Source organism: Geotrypetes seraphini, chromosome 9 (assembly GCF_902459505.1).
Source record: "Geotrypetes seraphini chromosome 9, aGeoSer1.1, whole genome shotgun sequence".
Lineage (NCBI taxonomy): Eukaryota > Metazoa > Chordata > Amphibia > Gymnophiona > Dermophiidae > Geotrypetes > Geotrypetes seraphini.
Window position 1 is genome coordinate 79,567,050 of NC_047092.1, and position 17,788 is coordinate 79,584,837.

Consider the following 17,788-nt stretch of genomic DNA (forward strand, 5'->3'; position numbering starts at 1 on the left):
GTGAAATGATGGGCTTTCTCAAGGCTCCAACTCCCTGTGGAATATAAAATACCAGTCTAAGTTGCACTAATCCACCTTCCCAAGTTCTTACAACACTATTGCCAAGTATAATTCTCTAAAATACACTTAAATCATTCTTACCGCTCATATACTTTCAGCCACCATAGCGTCAAAACGGAATGGCTGGCCGACTCAGAATCATATGTTTTATAGGCTCCACCCCCCTACGACGGTTGACGTAGGGGGGTGGAGCCTATAAAACATGTGATTCTGAGTCGGCCAGCCATTCCGTTTTGACGCTATGGTGGCTGAAAGTATATGAGCGGTAAGAATGATTTAAGTGTATTTTAGAGAATTATACTTGGCAATAGTGTTGTAAGAACTTGGGAAGGTGGATTAGTGCAACTTAGACTGGTATTTTATATTCCACAGGGAGTTGGAGCCTTGAGAAAGCCCATCATTTCACACGGGCGAAACATGTCGGTGTTTTCATATAAACTCCCCTGCACAGCGTCTTGCCAATAAGCTAACAGCTTTAAGCTAAGTATTCTTAGTATTGAATATATATTTATATATAAAATTGCAAATAAGTATAATATCAAAAATATAAATTGGTTCCAATGAGGAGTGGGAGCATAAAGCCACTCACTATGAGAATATTTGAGTGTGTGGTGGCCCGCTGAGGAACTGTGAATGATTAATGAGTTAAACAACAGAATGAAGGTAATTAATACAGTGAGATAATTTCTCTCTGTTGAATTACATCTATAAGCTAATGCTGTCATGACCACATGGCCATGAAAAAAAAATTACCACGTGTGCACTTACCGCTATTTTGTGGGTGGTAACAGCTCATGTGGTAATCTGCGTTAATCATTTAGCACACATTAATGTAGGTGCACTAACTTATTAGCAAAGGAATGCCAACTCTCCACCCACAGACATGCCTCCTGAAACACAAAACGTTAAAACTTTTAGCATACGGTAAGTGCATGCACATTTGGCACTTACTTCAAGATACCTGAGCCCAGCCCACAGTACACCATTTTAAGCTGTGTTTGATGCATGTTAGCATCTAAGACAGCTTAGTAAAAAGGCCTCTTAGCTTTTTTCATGCAAATTGTCATCCATCCATCAAACATGAGCAGTAAGACAATAACTGTATACCTGCAACATCGAACTCTATTTCCAAGGTGACTTTTCTGGTGATGGATGAGTCTTGCAGTAGCTGATTGGCTTCCTGAAAAGTGCTGTCTTCTGTTTGGATTCCATTTATTGCCAGCACACGGTCTCCTACCTGTAGAACTCCACATCTATTTCATAATAGCAGCAATTACCACCCAAGTTCATTTTCAGAATTATTAACTTAATAGGCTAAAAAGCCCTTCAAGGAATAATTTCAGTCTTAAATTCAGTAAGGATGGCTGTCATTCACCAATCAGTGCACACTATTTGCATAAAAGGGGGAATTTTACAAATGGAATTAAAAGTTAGGTGCCAGAAACTGGGTGCTATGCTAGTATTCTATAACAGCAGAGTTACGTGCCAAATCTGTTATATGATACTAGCGTAAGTCTGCAATTATGCTCCAAACATTAGGCCTGATCACTTACATCACATCTACGAATGGCATCTAAAATCAGCAGTTGGGTACATAAATACATTTATTCTATTAGGTACGTATAAGAATAGCTGGAACACTCCTCCCACATTAATGCCCCCTTTGTAGTTGTGTATGAGAGAAAGTTAGCCAAACAGGTTAAAAAGGCAATGGACAAAGCCAGATGGATGCTTGGGTGCTGTGAGGGATTCTATAGGGTGCTGCCACTTTGGCTTAAGAACATTCCATCAAAGTGGCAAGGCTACTAGTCCTGCCTAAGAAGGAAATGATATGGGAGGGGTAGAGCCAGGAAGACAAGAACAAGGAAGTATAAAAGCTAGACTAAGGAGGCCTAGGGGGAAGGAGTGAAGACCTACTGTGTATGCCTCCACCAACTACCTGTAATCCAGAACTGCAACAGTCAGGTAAGCCCAGTTTAATTGGAATCTTGTAGTTTGACATATTCGACCCAGATGAAGGCAGGCTGGATGGTGAAGTGTTAAGAACTGTACTTATGTCCCTCCTGCCAGATCAGAGCAAAGAGAAGGTATTGCTTTATCGAGAGACTACAATGCCTTCAGTGGGCAGGCCACAGAGAACACTCCTATAGTCAAAGTGTGTTTTTCTATTTGATTTCTCTACTTCTGAACCAAACAGGACCCCTTCTTAATAGCTCTAATAAATGTTAACTTTGTTCATCTTAACCTGCTGCATGTGTCCTTTTGTCTGGGCTCCAAGGCTGCCCTCACTCACAGTTTCACATTTTGGCATTAGTGGGATTCATGTCCAATCCACCAGAAGAAGCCAGACCCCCCAGTCTCCAGGGCTTTGGGCCTATGATTGATATCTACAGAGTTTGAGGCTAAGAGTCTAGATCTGCCTTCAGATCAGTGCTGGGCAGGCAGAGCTTTTGTTTTGATTTCGTTGTGACACCTGCTTTAATATATGGAAAATATGGAAAGCTTCTCCAGGCCATGGTGGATGGGCAGCAACAGCAACAATAGCAGCTGCTTCAGGCAATGTGAACTAGAGCGGGTGCTGCCAGATTCGCAGGAGATACAGCGCAACTCCCTGGTACAAGTGTCCTGAGCAATAAAGGCCTCCAATGTGCAAGCCGCTCAGTTCCAGTACTAAAAGAAATGGTACTGGAAGATGACCCGAACATCCTAAACTGATGAACTTTGAGAGATTCGCTTACAACTTGGGCTGGCCTGAAACATCATTGACAGCCTATTTAGGGAACCTTCTAACTTGCAGTAACCAGACTGCCTTTCAGGATGTTAACTCCAGTAGGATGGTCATGTATAAGAACATAAGAACATAAGAAGTTGCCTCCACTGGGTCAGACCAGAGGTCCATCCCGCCCAGTGGTCCGCTCCCGCGGCGGCTCATCAGGTCTGTGACCTGTGAAGTGGTTTCTGACTACTTCTATAACCTACCTCTAGTTTTATCTGTACCCTTCAATCCCCTTATCCTCCAGGAACCTATCCAAACCTTCCTTGAACCCCTGTAAAGTGCTCTGGCCTATCACACCCTCCGGAAGTGCGTTCCATGTATGCAGAAGTGAAGGCCACCATTCTGGAGAGGGTAGGCTGCACATCAGAAGCCTATCCGCAATGATTTCTAAAGGGTCTCTACAAGCAAAATAGAATCCCCAACTTTCTTTTACAGACTTAAAGAAGCAACCTCGAGATGGCTCCAACCAGAGCAGGAAAACAGGCCTGGAGATAGTAAGAGCCATCCTTGTTGAACAATCCCTTGAGGGGCTACCTCCATCCATGAAACAGTGGGTGAGGTGGCATCTTAAACTGACACCAGAAGGCGCTTTGGAGGCCCAACCCAAAGCTGAATCTTACAAAGATAGGAGATTGGTAGGAAGTTCTGGAAAGAAAGGAGAATAGAAAGGATCTGAAACCTACAGGGACCTAAAACCCCATCCTTGCCCGATACCCTAGAGAACAGGGTTGGAGAGAGGGATACTCTCATCCCCACAAACACAGCAACCTCCATCGACCCAGACATGAGACCTGCTGTCTCTCACCTGCTTCAGGTGTGGGGAGAAAGGCATAAGGCCCAGGACTGACCCAAAGTAGATGAAGATGCCAAGGAGGTAAACATAGTTGCCGACTGTGTCAAACACTCAAATCGTACAAATAAATAATTCAATCTCGGTGAAAGGAAATAACAAGAACCAATGAACAATCACTACATGCTGAACTCTCTTGCAAATTGATTATACTCAGATCTCTAAGCATATAAATAATTTATATATATATATATATATATACTTTATATATTATTTTGAAAGCATACAAAGTCAATGTGTAAGGGAGTTCAGTATTTAGGGCCTGATTCTGTATAGGATACCTAGGCGGCTTTTGAGAATTACATGCAGGCATCCTATACATAATCGCGTCTGTCCATAACCATAAGGCGTCGTTTAGAGAATCAGGTTGCCAATGAGCTGATCGTGGCAAGCGAATCTCCCTGCCACTATCAGCTGAGTGGTAGCGGCAGGGAACCCCTGACCCCCCCCTTCAAGTTGGCTGGCAGGAGGGCTGTCCACTCCCTCCTGCCAGAAACCCCGAACCCTCCCCAAACTGTCAAAGGTAGGAGGAATGCCCAATTCCTCCTACCATTACCCCTCCCCCTGAAGCATCCCTAGGCAGGAACAGTGCCAAGTCCTCCTGCTGCCATCCCCCAGAAGCATTGCCCTCCCTGAAGCATCCCCCATCCACCCTGTGACCTCCCTTCCAGGGCCCCCTCACCCACCTGGAGACCCCACCTGGCATCCCCCCTAACAGTAAGACCACATCCCACTCCCCCTTACCTTTTAAAATGAAGGTCTGGTCAAAGGGAGACATAGACCTTTCAACAGGCAGGCCTGCCACTGCAAAATGGTGGGCCTTCCCCTTCCTGGTGCATTCAGGGATGCACCAGGGAGGAGCCTAAGGTCCCAATTGGCTCAGATGCCTAAGACCTCTCCCATAGGGAGGGCTTTAGGTACCTGGGCCAACTGGAGTCTTAGGCCTCATTCCCAGTGCATCCTGGAATGCCCTGGGAGTGACCTAAGACTACAATTGGTTAGATACCCAAGGCCATGGGAGTGGCTCATGTCAAAATTAAAAACTTTTTATTTAATGACACATTTGGAGCATAACTGTCCTTTTTAGGCCAACAGGAAGATCTGTCTTTTAACCCCCCATCTGTTTTTTTCACTCAGAGAATGGTTAAGCTTTGGAATGCATTGCCAAAGGATGTGGTAAGAGTGGTTAACGTAGCTGGTTCATAAAAGGTTTGGACAAGTTCCTGGAGGAAATGTCCACAGTCTGCTATTGAGACAGAATGGGGGAAGCCACTGCTTGCCCTGAATCGGTAGCATGGAATTTTGCTACTATTTAGGTTCTTGCTAAATACTTGTGATTAGCCACCATGAAGATGGTATACTAGGCTAGGTGGACCACTGGTCTGATCCAGTAAGGCTATTCTTAAGTTTAAATTAGGCATCACTGCCTTTAAGATCCTGACAGGCAATGCCCCCAACTACCTGAGTGGATCATCATACTCCTGGACATCTCCAACAGATATTCCACCAGAAATCTTTTCCACTTAAAATTCCCAGCAAGTAACAATATAAAGTCTATCAAGCAAATTACCTTATCCATCCAATATCAATTAGCAAAATGCTGGAACCAGCAATATTTACACTACACTAATAATAATAATAATAACTTTATTCTTTTATACTGCCATAACCAAAAGTTTTAGGCAGTTTACACTAAAAAGAGCTGGACAATCAGCGAAATACAATAATACAGTAAAAAATGTAAATATTTGTAAAATAGAATTTCAATAATAAAACTCACTAAGTAATAAACTTATCGAACAAAGTGGTTTTAATTAATTTCCAAAAACTGCAATAGGATAACATAGCTTGCTGAATACATTTACCTAACCAAGATTGTTGCCTACCAGCTTGAAATGCTAGGGTCCTATCTAAGAAGGTCTTATATCTACACCCATTAATTTTTGGATAAGCAAATAGGTAGAAGTTTCTAGTTTCTCTTGATGGTCTATGCAACACAAAATGAGGAAAAAGGTAAGCTGGAGACAATCCCGATATTAGCTTAAAGCAGATACAGGAAAATTTGAATAATATTCTTGCCTCCAAAGGCAGCCAATGAAGTAAATGATAATATGGACTAATATGGTCATCCTTTTTTAAACCAAAAATCAATCGAGCAGCTGTATTCTGAATTTCTTAATTTCCTTAGAATTATTTTAGGTGCTCCTAAATAGATGATGTTACCACTATCTCAGATTAAGAAAACTTTAAAAATAATTTCTATACCAAGACAGGGAGCCAACCCTGAAGTAACTGAAATGGTAATTGTAAAAGCACATTTCTAGACTGTCTAATGCAACTCCTGGAACATAACAATAAGCCAATGATGACCTACTTGAACTTGTAACTATCGGCCTCTTTTACAAAGCTGTGTGGCAACAGCCCCGAAGCCCTTTAAATCTCTATGGGCTTTGAGGCCGTTAGCACAGCGCGGTTGCCAGTGTGGCTTTGTAAAAGAGGCCGTATGTATTTGTAACAATGACCTAATTGAATTAGTAACTGTACTGATCTACCTGTACTAGCAACTCTATTGAATGTCCCCATGTTAAACTGTCCATTTTAATTTCCTGGGTAACTGACCCAACCTCGTGTAATCCAACCTTGAACCAAATAGGATAAGGCAGAATAGAAAACCTGTGGCCACAGAACCCATGACAAGGAGGGACCTGAGCCAGACACAGGAGGAAACTCCAGCAGTGAGATAAGCCTGCATCAAGGGCTAGGGAGCAGATCCAGATCAGCATCAACTGCTGGTTCTGATAAAGGATGCGGAGAGGAGCTGGGGTCCTCTAGGGTCAACACAACCGGAACATAGAGCATTAAGAAAAGTTTTCAAACATGAATAAGAACATAAGAACTGCTGCTGCTGGGTCAGACCAGTGCTCCATCGTGCCCAGCAGCCCGCTCCTGCGGAGGCCCTTAGGTCAAAGACCCGTGCCCTGAGTCTAGCCTTACCTGCGTACGTTCTGGTTTAGCAGGAACTTGTCTAACTTTGACTTGAATCCCTAGAGGATGTTTTCCCCTATAATAGCCTCTGGAAGAGCGTTCCAGTTTTCCACCACTCTCTGGGTGAAGAAGAACTTCCTTTTGTTTGTACGGAATCTATCCCCTTTTAACTTTAGAGCACAGGTGTCAAAGTCGGTCCTCGAGGGCCGGAATCCAGTCGGGTTTTCAGGACTTCCCCAATGAATATGCATGAGATCTATTTGCATGCACTGCTTTCAATGCATATTCATTGGGGAAATCCTGAAAACCCGACTGGATTCCGGCCCTCGAGGAGGGACTTTGACACCCCTGCTTTAGAGAGTGCCCTCTCGTTCTCCCTACCTTGAACAACCTGTCTTTATCTACTAAGTCTATTCCCTTCATTATCTTGAATGTTTCGATTATGTCCCCTCGCAGTCTCCTCTTTTCAAGGGAGAAGGGGCCTGCCCAGTTTCACTAATCTCTCACTGCTAATAAAAGGGAGAAAAAGAGAGACCTCCCGTGGCCAATCAAGAACTAATTCAAGTTCTTGATGAATTTGGTGCCAATATCTTTCATTGGTCCTCAGTAAAAAAATAAAAAAAACACCCTCCCCTTGATTTTAGCTGTCGTATAGTAATTTTAAGCAATTCAACATACTTTTTTCTAACTTTTTCCATCCATCCAATCTAACCAATTTCTGTTTTTATCCCACAGTTTTACTTGTTATGTTTCATTTTTTAATGAACTGTAAACCGAGTCAAGCTCCTTAGGGAGTAGATTCGGTATATAAAATGAAGATTAGATTAGATTAATTCATTTTTTGAATTTTTTTTCAGATTTTTCTTAATTCCTTCTCTTGTTGAAATTGCTTTATAGCTTGCAGAAATCGTTACATAATAAGCTGAAAGGAAGCTCTGAAATGAGAGGGAATAAGATGAAGTTGAAGTGAGAGAGATTATTTTTGAGTCTAAGGAAATACTTATTTATGGAAAAGGTGGTAGATGCATGGAACAAACTCCCAGTGGAGGTGGTAGTGATAAGGGCTGTGTCTGAATTCAAGAAAGCATGGAACAGTCATGTGGGATCTTTTAGGGGTAGGAGGAAATAGCAGATGATATAGATGGGTTTAGTTTATTATTGGTTTATTATTATTATGGTTTATTAATCTTGTTATACCACTCGTTCATTTCACTGGTCCAAGCGGTTTATAGAATACAATAAAAGTAAAATTAAAAAAAAAAATAATTATATATATATATATATATATATATATATATATATATATAAACTAGTCTTTAAGCCCGTTACATTAACGGGTGCTAGAATATATGTCTGTCTGTCTTTCTTTCTGTCTCTCTCCCTACCCCTGTCTCTTTCTTTCTGTCTCTCTCCCTCCCGCTGTCTTTCTTTCTGTCTGTCTGTCTCTCTCCCTGGCCCCCTTTGTCTGTCTGTCTTTCTGTCTCCATATCCCTGTGTCTTTTTTCCTTTCTTTCTGTCTCCCTCCCACTGTCTTTCTTTCTTTCTCCCTCCCGCTGTCTGTCTTTCTTTCATCTGTCTCTCTCCCTGCCTCTATGCAGCAGCAGCAGCAGCATTTCCCTCCCCCACTTCCCTGTGCAGCAGCCGCAACAGCATTCCCTCCCCCTCCATTTCTCTGTGCAGCATCATTTCCCCCACCCCACTTCCCTGTGCAGCAGCAGCATTTCCCTTCCCCCACTTCCCTGTGCAGCAGCTGCAGCAGCATTCCCTCCCCCTCCATTTCCCTGTGCAGCAGCATTTCCCTCCCCATCCCACTTCCCTTTGCAGCAGCAGCAGCAGCAGCAGCATTTCCCTCCCTCCACTTCCCTGTGCAGCAGCCACAGCATTCCCTTCCCCTCCATTTCCCTGTGCAGCAGCATTTCCCTCTCCCCACCCCACTTCCCTGTGCAGCAGCATTTCCCTCCCCCACCCCACTTCCCTGTGCAGAAGCCGCAGCAGCATTCCCTCCCCCTCCACGTCTCTGTGCAGCAGCAGCATTTCCCCCCTTCCCTTCCCTTCCCACGGTCTGGCCGGCTCCCTTAGTCCCTTGCCAGAGTTAGTTTTAAGTTTAAAGGTGCCGCAGCAACTCCTCTCATGATCCTTGCCTGCATCAGAAGGCTTCTCCGACGCAGGTGCGTCTCGTGAGAGGAGCTGCGGTGGCGGCTTTGAACTTAAAATAAACTTTGGGCGTGGAGTGTAAGGGAGCCGGCCAGATCGCATAACATTACCTTGGGGTCCGCGAGTGTGGGGCTGTTGTAAGCGCGCATGCGCACTCCAGCCAGCCACGAACCTACGGATCACGGATCACGCAGGTAGGAGTGCATATGCGCGCTTAGCATTTTGTTATTATAGATAAAAAAAAGAACTCCATTATTAGATAGGATAGACCTGATCCATACAAACAGCAAACACACTAAGATAAATCTAACCATAGAAACAAACATACCAAAAAGCTATATGGCCTTTATCTGCTGTCATTTTCTATGTTTCTATGTTAGGTGCATAGGGACATAAGCCAGTTATGTGTGCAACTGCTATTTACTGCCAATTAGTACTTATTAATGCCAATTGTTGGTATTTATCTCCAACTAAGTACTGATTTAGCGTCAAAATTGGGCGTGCATTTGTGCTATATGTAATAGTGCACCCTCTTTCCTGATAGTATGCACTATTAAGAAAGATTAAACCCTATGGGCCTGATTCTATATATGGTACCTAATAAAATCGGCATTGATTAGGATGGCACTTAGCACGATTCTATAAAAGTTATGTGCACCTTACAGAATCATGCTTAGCGTCAGTGCGTGTCATGACTTTTAAGCTCACCCATTTAGGTGAAAGAAAACCAGGCCTAAATATCTGTGCCAAAGTTGTGTGCACATCAAATGTATTCTATAACAGTGTACATAAATTTTAGGAATGCCCTTGATATGCCCATGCTCCTCCTTGGTCATGGCCCTTTTCAGATTTGCACACTGGAAATGACGCATAACACTTATGTGCCTTCCAAGTTGGGCATAACTTTTAATTAATGCCAATTAGTTTAATTTAGTAGGTATTAATTGGCAATTATTGGCACCAATTAGACTTGTTACAAAAATTAATTTGTGCATCAAATCGATTTTGCTTAACTAAAGGTGCTATATACAGAATCTGGTCCTATGTAATTATAGCAAACACTCTTTAAGAAAGTGTATATATATATATATATATATATATTTTTTTTTTTTTTTTAAGTGTATATTTTATGCAAATAGTGCACACTATGAATGACATTCATTTTGCAATTAAAAAAAGGGATAAACAAAATGAAAATTTTCTGGCTACTCATCCCTAATATTCAGTTTATGCTATTACAGAAATATGGTTCTAGAAGCAACCATGAAACCAATTATGGAAACCTCTGGTAGAACAGAAAAATATTTCAAATGTTTCTAAAGAAATGATTAATTAATTAATTTTATTTATTTAACAATTTATATACCGCATAAAACTATGCGGTTTACACATTACTTACATACATATTATACTGGTTGCCCTTTAGTTGCTGAAAATGTAACCCAAACAATAGACAAACTAAGTTTCCCATCCCCCAGGGAAAATGATACAATTCCTTTTGTTTTATGCTTGTGACAATATCAATACAGACATTATCAAATCATAATTTCAACAATTAAAATGCAGAAAAGCATTGAATATTAAATTCAAGGCAAAAATATTCTTTAACACTATGGGCTCCTTTTACAAAGGTGCATTAGCGTTTTTAGCGCACGCACCGGATTAGCACGCGCTACCCGAAAAACTACCACCTGCTCAGGAGGAGGCGGAAGCGGCTAGCGCGTGTGGCATTTTAGCACACGCTATTCTGCGCATTAAGGCCCTAACACACCTTTGTAAAAGGAGCCCTATATCCTAAAACTGAAGAGACTACTGAAACATTAATGTTTCAAGTACATTTTCTATGACTTTAGATTAATTACAACATATTTTATGGCCTTCACAATTTTATTTATTATTTCTTTTCAATGCATAACTGATTTTGTCAAGATTTGTGTAGAGGTAAACCATAAGCAAACCTAAGCAATCCAGGGGCTAACTCTGTCTTCATGAAGCCAGATAATGGATAATTTCTCATTGACTAAACCTCAATCCTACAAACTAAGAATTGTTATGTTATCACAGAAATTTACGTCTTTGACTACCAGACGATCTTTAAATGGATTTGAACAAAAGGGAAGAAAGCCAATTACAATCTAGGTATTGCACCTAATTCTTATCTGACTATGAAACTGCAGGTAGCAGCTGTTGCACTTTAGTTGTTATCTAGACCTTCACTGGATAAGATAGCTCTAATCCCTATTGGATAGGAATTCTTTGACTATACTAAATCATAAATATATGACCCTTTATAGGGTCTTCCACAAAAATTATATGAAGGATACACTGCTTCAAAACCAAATGCTTGTTTGCTACTGGGGGACCTCCGGTTATATGAGTTGCACTAGCTTCCTATGAAATGGCAAGCTCAGTGAAATATTACAGTTTTGATTTTTAAAATTTTTGCATGGCACACTACCATTTGTCAACTTTAGCACAATTTCATACGCCTGTTCAGTATTATTTATTTAAAAGTATTTACTTGCTACAATAAAAAGCAATGTTTTATCAATGGAACAACAACTTGGCCTCCAGACGAAGCCGAGTACTTCTGGTGCCTCCCTGACAATTGCTATAAGCCACTGCTGTGGCATTGTCTAATAAAACCCTGAACACTTTGCCTTCCAGGGATTTTTCCAGCGTTTGAAGGGCGAGCTAAATGGCTTGCAACTCCAGTCGGTTTATGGACCACTTCCTTTGTGATGGTGTCCATCGGCCCTGAAATGGATAACCAAGGCAATGCCCCCGAATCCCCCCAGCCAACTATAGAGACTGGTATCTTTCACCAGAATCACTCAAGACAAAATGCACAGTGGCATGCCTTTCTCCAACGACTCTGGTTGAAGCCACCAATGTAACATAGTAACATAGTAACATAGTAGATAGTAGAATGGTCCATCCAGTCTGCCAACCTGATTCAATTTAAATTTTTTTTTTTTTTATTTAATTTAATTTTTTTTAATTTTTCTTCTTAGCTATTTCTGGGCAAGAATCCAAAGCTTTACCCGTTACTGTGCTTGGGTTCCAACTGCCAAAATCTCTGTTAAGACTTACTCCAGCCCATCTACACCCTCCCAGCCATTGAAGCCCTCCCCTGCCCATCCTCCACCAAACGGCCATACACAGACACAGACCGTGCAAGTCTGCCCAGTAACTGGCCTAGTTCAATATTTAATATTATTTTCTGATTCTAAATCTTCTGTGTTCATCCCACGCTTCTTTGAACTCAGTCACAGTTTTACTCTCCACCACCTCTCTCGGGAGCGCATTCCAGGCATCCACTACCCTCTCCGTAAAGTAGAATTTCCTAACATTGCCCCTGAATCTACCACCCCTCAACCTCAAATTATGTCCTCTGGTTTTACCATTTTTCTTTCTCTGGAAAAGATTTTGTTCTACGTTAATACCCTTTAAGTATTTGAACGTCTGAATCATATCTCCCCTGTCTCTCCTTTCCTCTAGGGTATACATATTCAGGGCTTCCAGTCTCTCCTCATACGTCTTCTGGCGCAAGCCTCCTATCATTTTCGTCGCCCTCCTCTGGACCGCCTCAAGTCTTCTTACGTCTTTCGCCAGATACGGTCTCCAAAACTGAACACAATACTCCAAGTGGGGCCTCACCAATGACCTGTACAGGGGCATCAACACCTTCTTCCTTCTACTGACTACGCCTCTCTTTATACAGCCCAGCATCCTTCTGGCAGCAGCCACTGCCTTGTCACACTGTTTTTTCGCCTTTAGATCTTCGGACACTATAACCCCAAGGTCCCTCTCCCCGTCCGTGCATATCAGCTTCTCTCCTCCCAGCATATACGGTTCCTTCCTATTATTAATCCCCAAATCCATTACTCTGCATTTCTTTGCATTGAATTTTAGTTGCCAGGCATTAGACCATTCCTCTAACTTTTGCAGATCCTTTTTCATATTTTCCACTCCCTCTTCGGTGTCTACTCTGTTACAAATCTTGGTATCATCTGCAAAAAGGCACACTTTTCCTTCTAACCCTTCAGCAATGTCACTCACATACATATTGAACAGGATTGGCCCCAGCACCGAATCCTGAGGGACTCCACTAGTCACCTTTCCTTCCTTCGAGCGACTTCCATTAACCACCACCCTTTGGCGTCTGTCCGACAGCAAGTTTCTGACCCAGTTCACCACTTTGGGTCCTAACTTCAGCCCTTCAAGTTTGTTCAACAGCCTCCTATGAGGAACTATATCAAAGGCTTTGCTGAAATCCAAGTAAATTACATCTAGCATATGTCCTCGATCCAGCTCTCTGGTCACCCAATCAAAAAATTCAATCAGGTTCGTTTGGCACGATTTACCTTTTGTAAAGCCATGTTGCCTCGGATCCTGTAACCCATTAGATTCAAGGATGTACACTATCCTTTCTTTCAGCAACACTTCCATTATTTTTCCAACAACCGAAGTGAGGCTCACCGGCCTGTAGTTTCCTGCTTCATCCCTGTGACCACTTTTATGAATAGGGACCACATCCGCTCTCCTCCAATCCCCAGGAATCACTCCCGTCTCCAGAGATTTGTTGAACAAGTCTTTAATAGGACTCGCCAGAACCTCTCTGAGCTCCCTTAGTATCCTGGGATGGATCCCGTCTGGTCCCATCGCTTTGTCCACCTTCAGTTTTTCAAGTTGCTCATAAACACCCTCCTCCGTGAATGGCGCAGAATCTACTCCATTTTCTCATGTAACTTTGCCAGACAATCTCGGTCCTTCTCCAGGATTTTCTTCTGTGAACACAGAACAGAAGTATTTGTTTAGCACATTTGCTTTCTCCTCATCACTCTCCACATATTTGTTCCCAGCATCTTTTAGCCTAGCAATTCAATTTTTTATCTTCCTCCTTTCACTAATATATCTGCAAAAATTTTTATCTCCCTTTTTTACATTTTTAGCCATTTGTTCTTCCGCCTGTGCCTTCGCCAAACGTATCTCTCTCTTGGCTTCTTTCAGTTTCACCCTGTAGTCCTTTCTGCTGTCCTCTTCTTGGGTTTTTTTATATTTCATGAACACCAACTCTTTCGCCTTTATTTTCTCAGCCACTAGGTTGGAGAACCATATCGGCTTCCTTTTTCTCTTGTTTTTATTGATTTTCTTCACATAAAGGCCCGTAGCCATTTTTATCGCTCCTTTCAGCTTAGACCACTGTCTTTCCACTTCTCTTATGTCCTCCCATCCTAACAGCTCTTTCTTCAGGTACTTTCCCATTGCATTAAAGTCTGTACGTTTGAAATCTAGGACTTTAAGTATCGTGCGGCCGCTCTCCACTTTAGCCGTTATATCAAACCAAACCGTTTGATGATCGCTACTACCCAGGTGAGCACCCACTCGAACATTAGAGATACTCTCTCCATTTGTGAGGACCAGATCCAATATCACTTTTTCCCTTGTAGGTTCCGTCACCATTTGTCTGAGCAGAGCCTCTTGAAAGGCATCCACAATCTCCCTACTTCTTTCCGATTCCGCAGACGGAACATTCCAGTCCGCATCCGGCAAGTTGAAATCTCCCAACAGCAGAACCTCCTCTTTCCTTCCAAACTTTTGGATATCCACAATCAGATCCTTATCAATTTGCTGCGATTGAGTCGGAGGTCTGTAGACTACACCCACGTAGATAGAAGTTCCATCTTCTCTTTTCAGAGCAATCCATATCGCTTCTTCCTCTCCCCAGGTCCCTTGCATTTCGGTCGCTTGGATATTGATCTTTACATAGAGAGCTACTCCTCCACCTTTATGACCATTTCTGTCCTTCTTAAAAAGATTATATCCCGGTATGTTTGCATCCCATCCATGTGATTCACTGACCGATGTTTCTGTGATAGCAACAATATCTAGATCTGCCTCTAATATCAGGGCTTGCAGATCATGAACTTTGTTGCTTAGACTGCGAGCATTTGTGGTTATCGCTTTCCAGCTATTTTTCAGCGATAATCTCCTTTTTCGTATGGATTTTTGTGTCGTTTCACTTTCCGTTGCAATACTAAGAAATGAGTTGCTGATATTGCTTATGTTGCAGCCTTTACTACTATCACATCTTTTCTTTTGCCGGGGGTGGTCTCTATAATTGTCCTTCATACATACACCACCCCCACCTTCTAGTTTAAATGCCTAGAAAAATATTGTCTAAATTTCTCTGCAAGGTTTCTTTTTCCTGCTGTAGTAATATGTAGCTCATCAGTGCAATATAGCTTCTTGTCCTTCAATGTATTTCCCCATCCTCCTATGTACCTGAAGCCTTCTTGATGACACCAGGGCTCTGAGCCATCTATTAAAGTCCTCTGTGTTTTTCACTCTTTGCTCTCCCTTTCCATATGCAGGCAGTATTTCAGAAAAAGCTAAAGTCTTTACAAAAGGTTTCACACCCTCACCAAGCTCCCGAAAAGCTTTCTGTGCTGCAAGTGTGGAGTTGTTGGCCAGGTCATTTGTTCCCAGATGGATAACAACATCAGTGTTAAAATCCTTAGTTTCTTCCTTAATTATAGTCAGTATTTGCCTGGAACTCCTGGTAGCTGAGGATCCTGGAAGACATTTCACTATTTTGGTCTCCTCTCCCTGTGTTCCAAGGTTAATGCCTCTGATGATGGAATCCCCCAACAGTAATAGTTTTCTGGTTTTGGCTTTTTTATTTGTAGTTAGGGTGCGCTTGTTCTCTTGAGTTACCTTCATTGGTTCCAGTCCCACCTCCCTTCTGTTTTCCTGAGTATCGCAGTGCACTAGTGGAACGAAGGAATTCTGTAGAGGTAATATTAGTGAAGGTGGATGTTTCTGTGTTACATGTCGCAGTCTTCCTGAGCCTACTGTGACCCATTTATTCCTGGGCTGTTTTATTCTTTGAGGTAGAGGTGGTAAGTTGGTATGATTTTGTGGAGTGATGGAAGCTGCTTTAATTGTATTCAATTCCTGTTTAAGTTTGCAGAGCTCCTCCTTAATACTGGCAAGTTGAAGACAGATGGGGCAAGCCTTAAGCCTCCAAATAGTATGTCTTGGAATTAAAGCACCGCAGTGATTGCATAGAATAAAGGTCATCTTGATTGGTTGTGAAGTGACTTGATTTGAGTAGTCCTGATTATATGGGTCTCTATATATGAATAGTGGTCCCTGGGGTTGGTGGGACTATAAGTCTTACCCTTATTCCTATGAAGGGAAAGGGAAAGAGGAAATAAGATTTAACAGAGGAAAGAGAAGGGTTTATTTTTTTGTGCTTTTTTTTTTTTTAGTAAGAAATAGGGATGAGAAGAGAAATTAAGCAGATATAATGCTGAAAACCAGTGAAAAGAGCAGAATATGAAATGCTGAGTAACTTAGCTTTTAGAAGTTCACAGGGCAGCTTTGTTCACAGCTCTACCATGCTTCCACCGTCCAGGCTAGTGACTTCTGGAGTGAATCCATTTGTGGGAGCCATCGGTACAATAGAGAGTCCTAGAGAGGATGCCTATGAGCTTTTGCCTAAGGGACTACTTCTATGAATACTGTCATAGACCCTAGTACCTGGAGATAGTGCCAAGACTTCAGGAAGTCTGAAATCTGCTTTGTAAGCTACTGTTTGTGTGGCTTGGTAAGGAAGACATAACCTTCCGCTTTGTTGAAATGGATTCCCAAATACTCCAGAATCTGGGTCGGCTCCAGGTGACTCTTTCAGAAGTTGACAATCCAGCTCAAGTCCTGCAATAGCTGGATCACTGGGACACTGCGCTCTCTCTTCTTTCATCTTGGTCGAGGCTCTGATCAGCCAATCATCCAAATAAGGATGTACCTGAATTCCCTCTTTTCTGAGGTGAGCTGTCACCAGACTGAAGGGAAGAGCAGAGAACTGAAAATGTCTCCCTAGCACATGAAATCTCAAAAACCTTCTGTACTTCGGAAATATGGAAATATGGAGATAGGCCTCCGTCAAATCCAGAGAGGCCAGGAATTCCCCTGGTGCAACCATAATAATGACCAAATGAACAGTCTCCAAGCAGAATCATGGCACCTTTAGCTCTACATTGACTGACATCATATCCAGGATTGGTCTCAAGTCATCTGAGTCTTTCTTGGGAAGTATGAAATATGTTGAATATCTGCACAAGCCTGATTCTACAGGAAGAATGGGATGAATGGCTCGAATGTCTAAGGGCCTTTATACTGTTGCTCAGACTCTGACCACCTTCTCCGACAGTCCAGCCAAAGAGTCCAGAAAGTAGTCTGTCAGTCTAGCAATCAGCATTTTTAGTTGGCATAACTAATGTCAGCAAAGGCCTATGGGAAATTATATCAATCTGACTCTGGGATGTTGATACAGATAGATCACATACAGTAAGTATCCAGGCAGACTGTTTCAAATAATCTTAATTCAATCAGTGCTTAGAGGATCTGGCAGTAAAAAGGTGCGAAAAGGTGTTAAGAAGATGTGTTAATGTCTGATGCTTAGGATGGACAGCTTAGGATATACAATGGGTCCAGGTGCACAGATTGTCAGAGGCATACTGGAAATGACATTTGACCAGTCTATTCTTTTCCTGTCTAGCACAGTTTACTAAGGATGGGGATGCTTAACTTCAATTGAAGTTCAATAGATTCTATATTTAAAATAAGATTCCAAGCTATAAAAGGCTCCTCTTACATCCCCCCTCTCTTGCTCAATCTCTGGGATCTGAAGCTGGGAACACCCCCCACCACTACCACCTTTCTCTCCACACCTCTGTCCTCACAACACCTATTCTCTCTCATTCACAAGAACAGAAGCATTCTCTGTAATTATAAAACTTATCTCTCTCTCTCTCTATCTCTTGCTCTCTATCTCTGGAACTTTGCTCTCTCCTAATTGTAATGTTTATGAATCTTATTGTTCTGTAAGCCTATTTCTATAATATATTCTTTATGCAATCACCTCTGGCTGTGCTTCTCATTTGAGTCTACTTCCT

At 42.2% G+C, this 17,788-nt stretch overlaps 1 protein-coding gene across 1 annotated transcript in view; it reads right to left on the reverse strand.

Moving 5' to 3' along the window:
• GRIP1 (glutamate receptor interacting protein 1) overlaps positions 1–17,788 on the reverse strand; it is a 399,879-nt gene that overhangs the window by 134,652 nt on the left and 247,439 nt on the right. Inside the window, 1 exon segment of the mRNA XM_033958481.1 lies at positions 1,168–1,313. Within this exon segment, the coding sequence (XP_033814372.1) occupies positions 1,168–1,313 (146 nt within the window).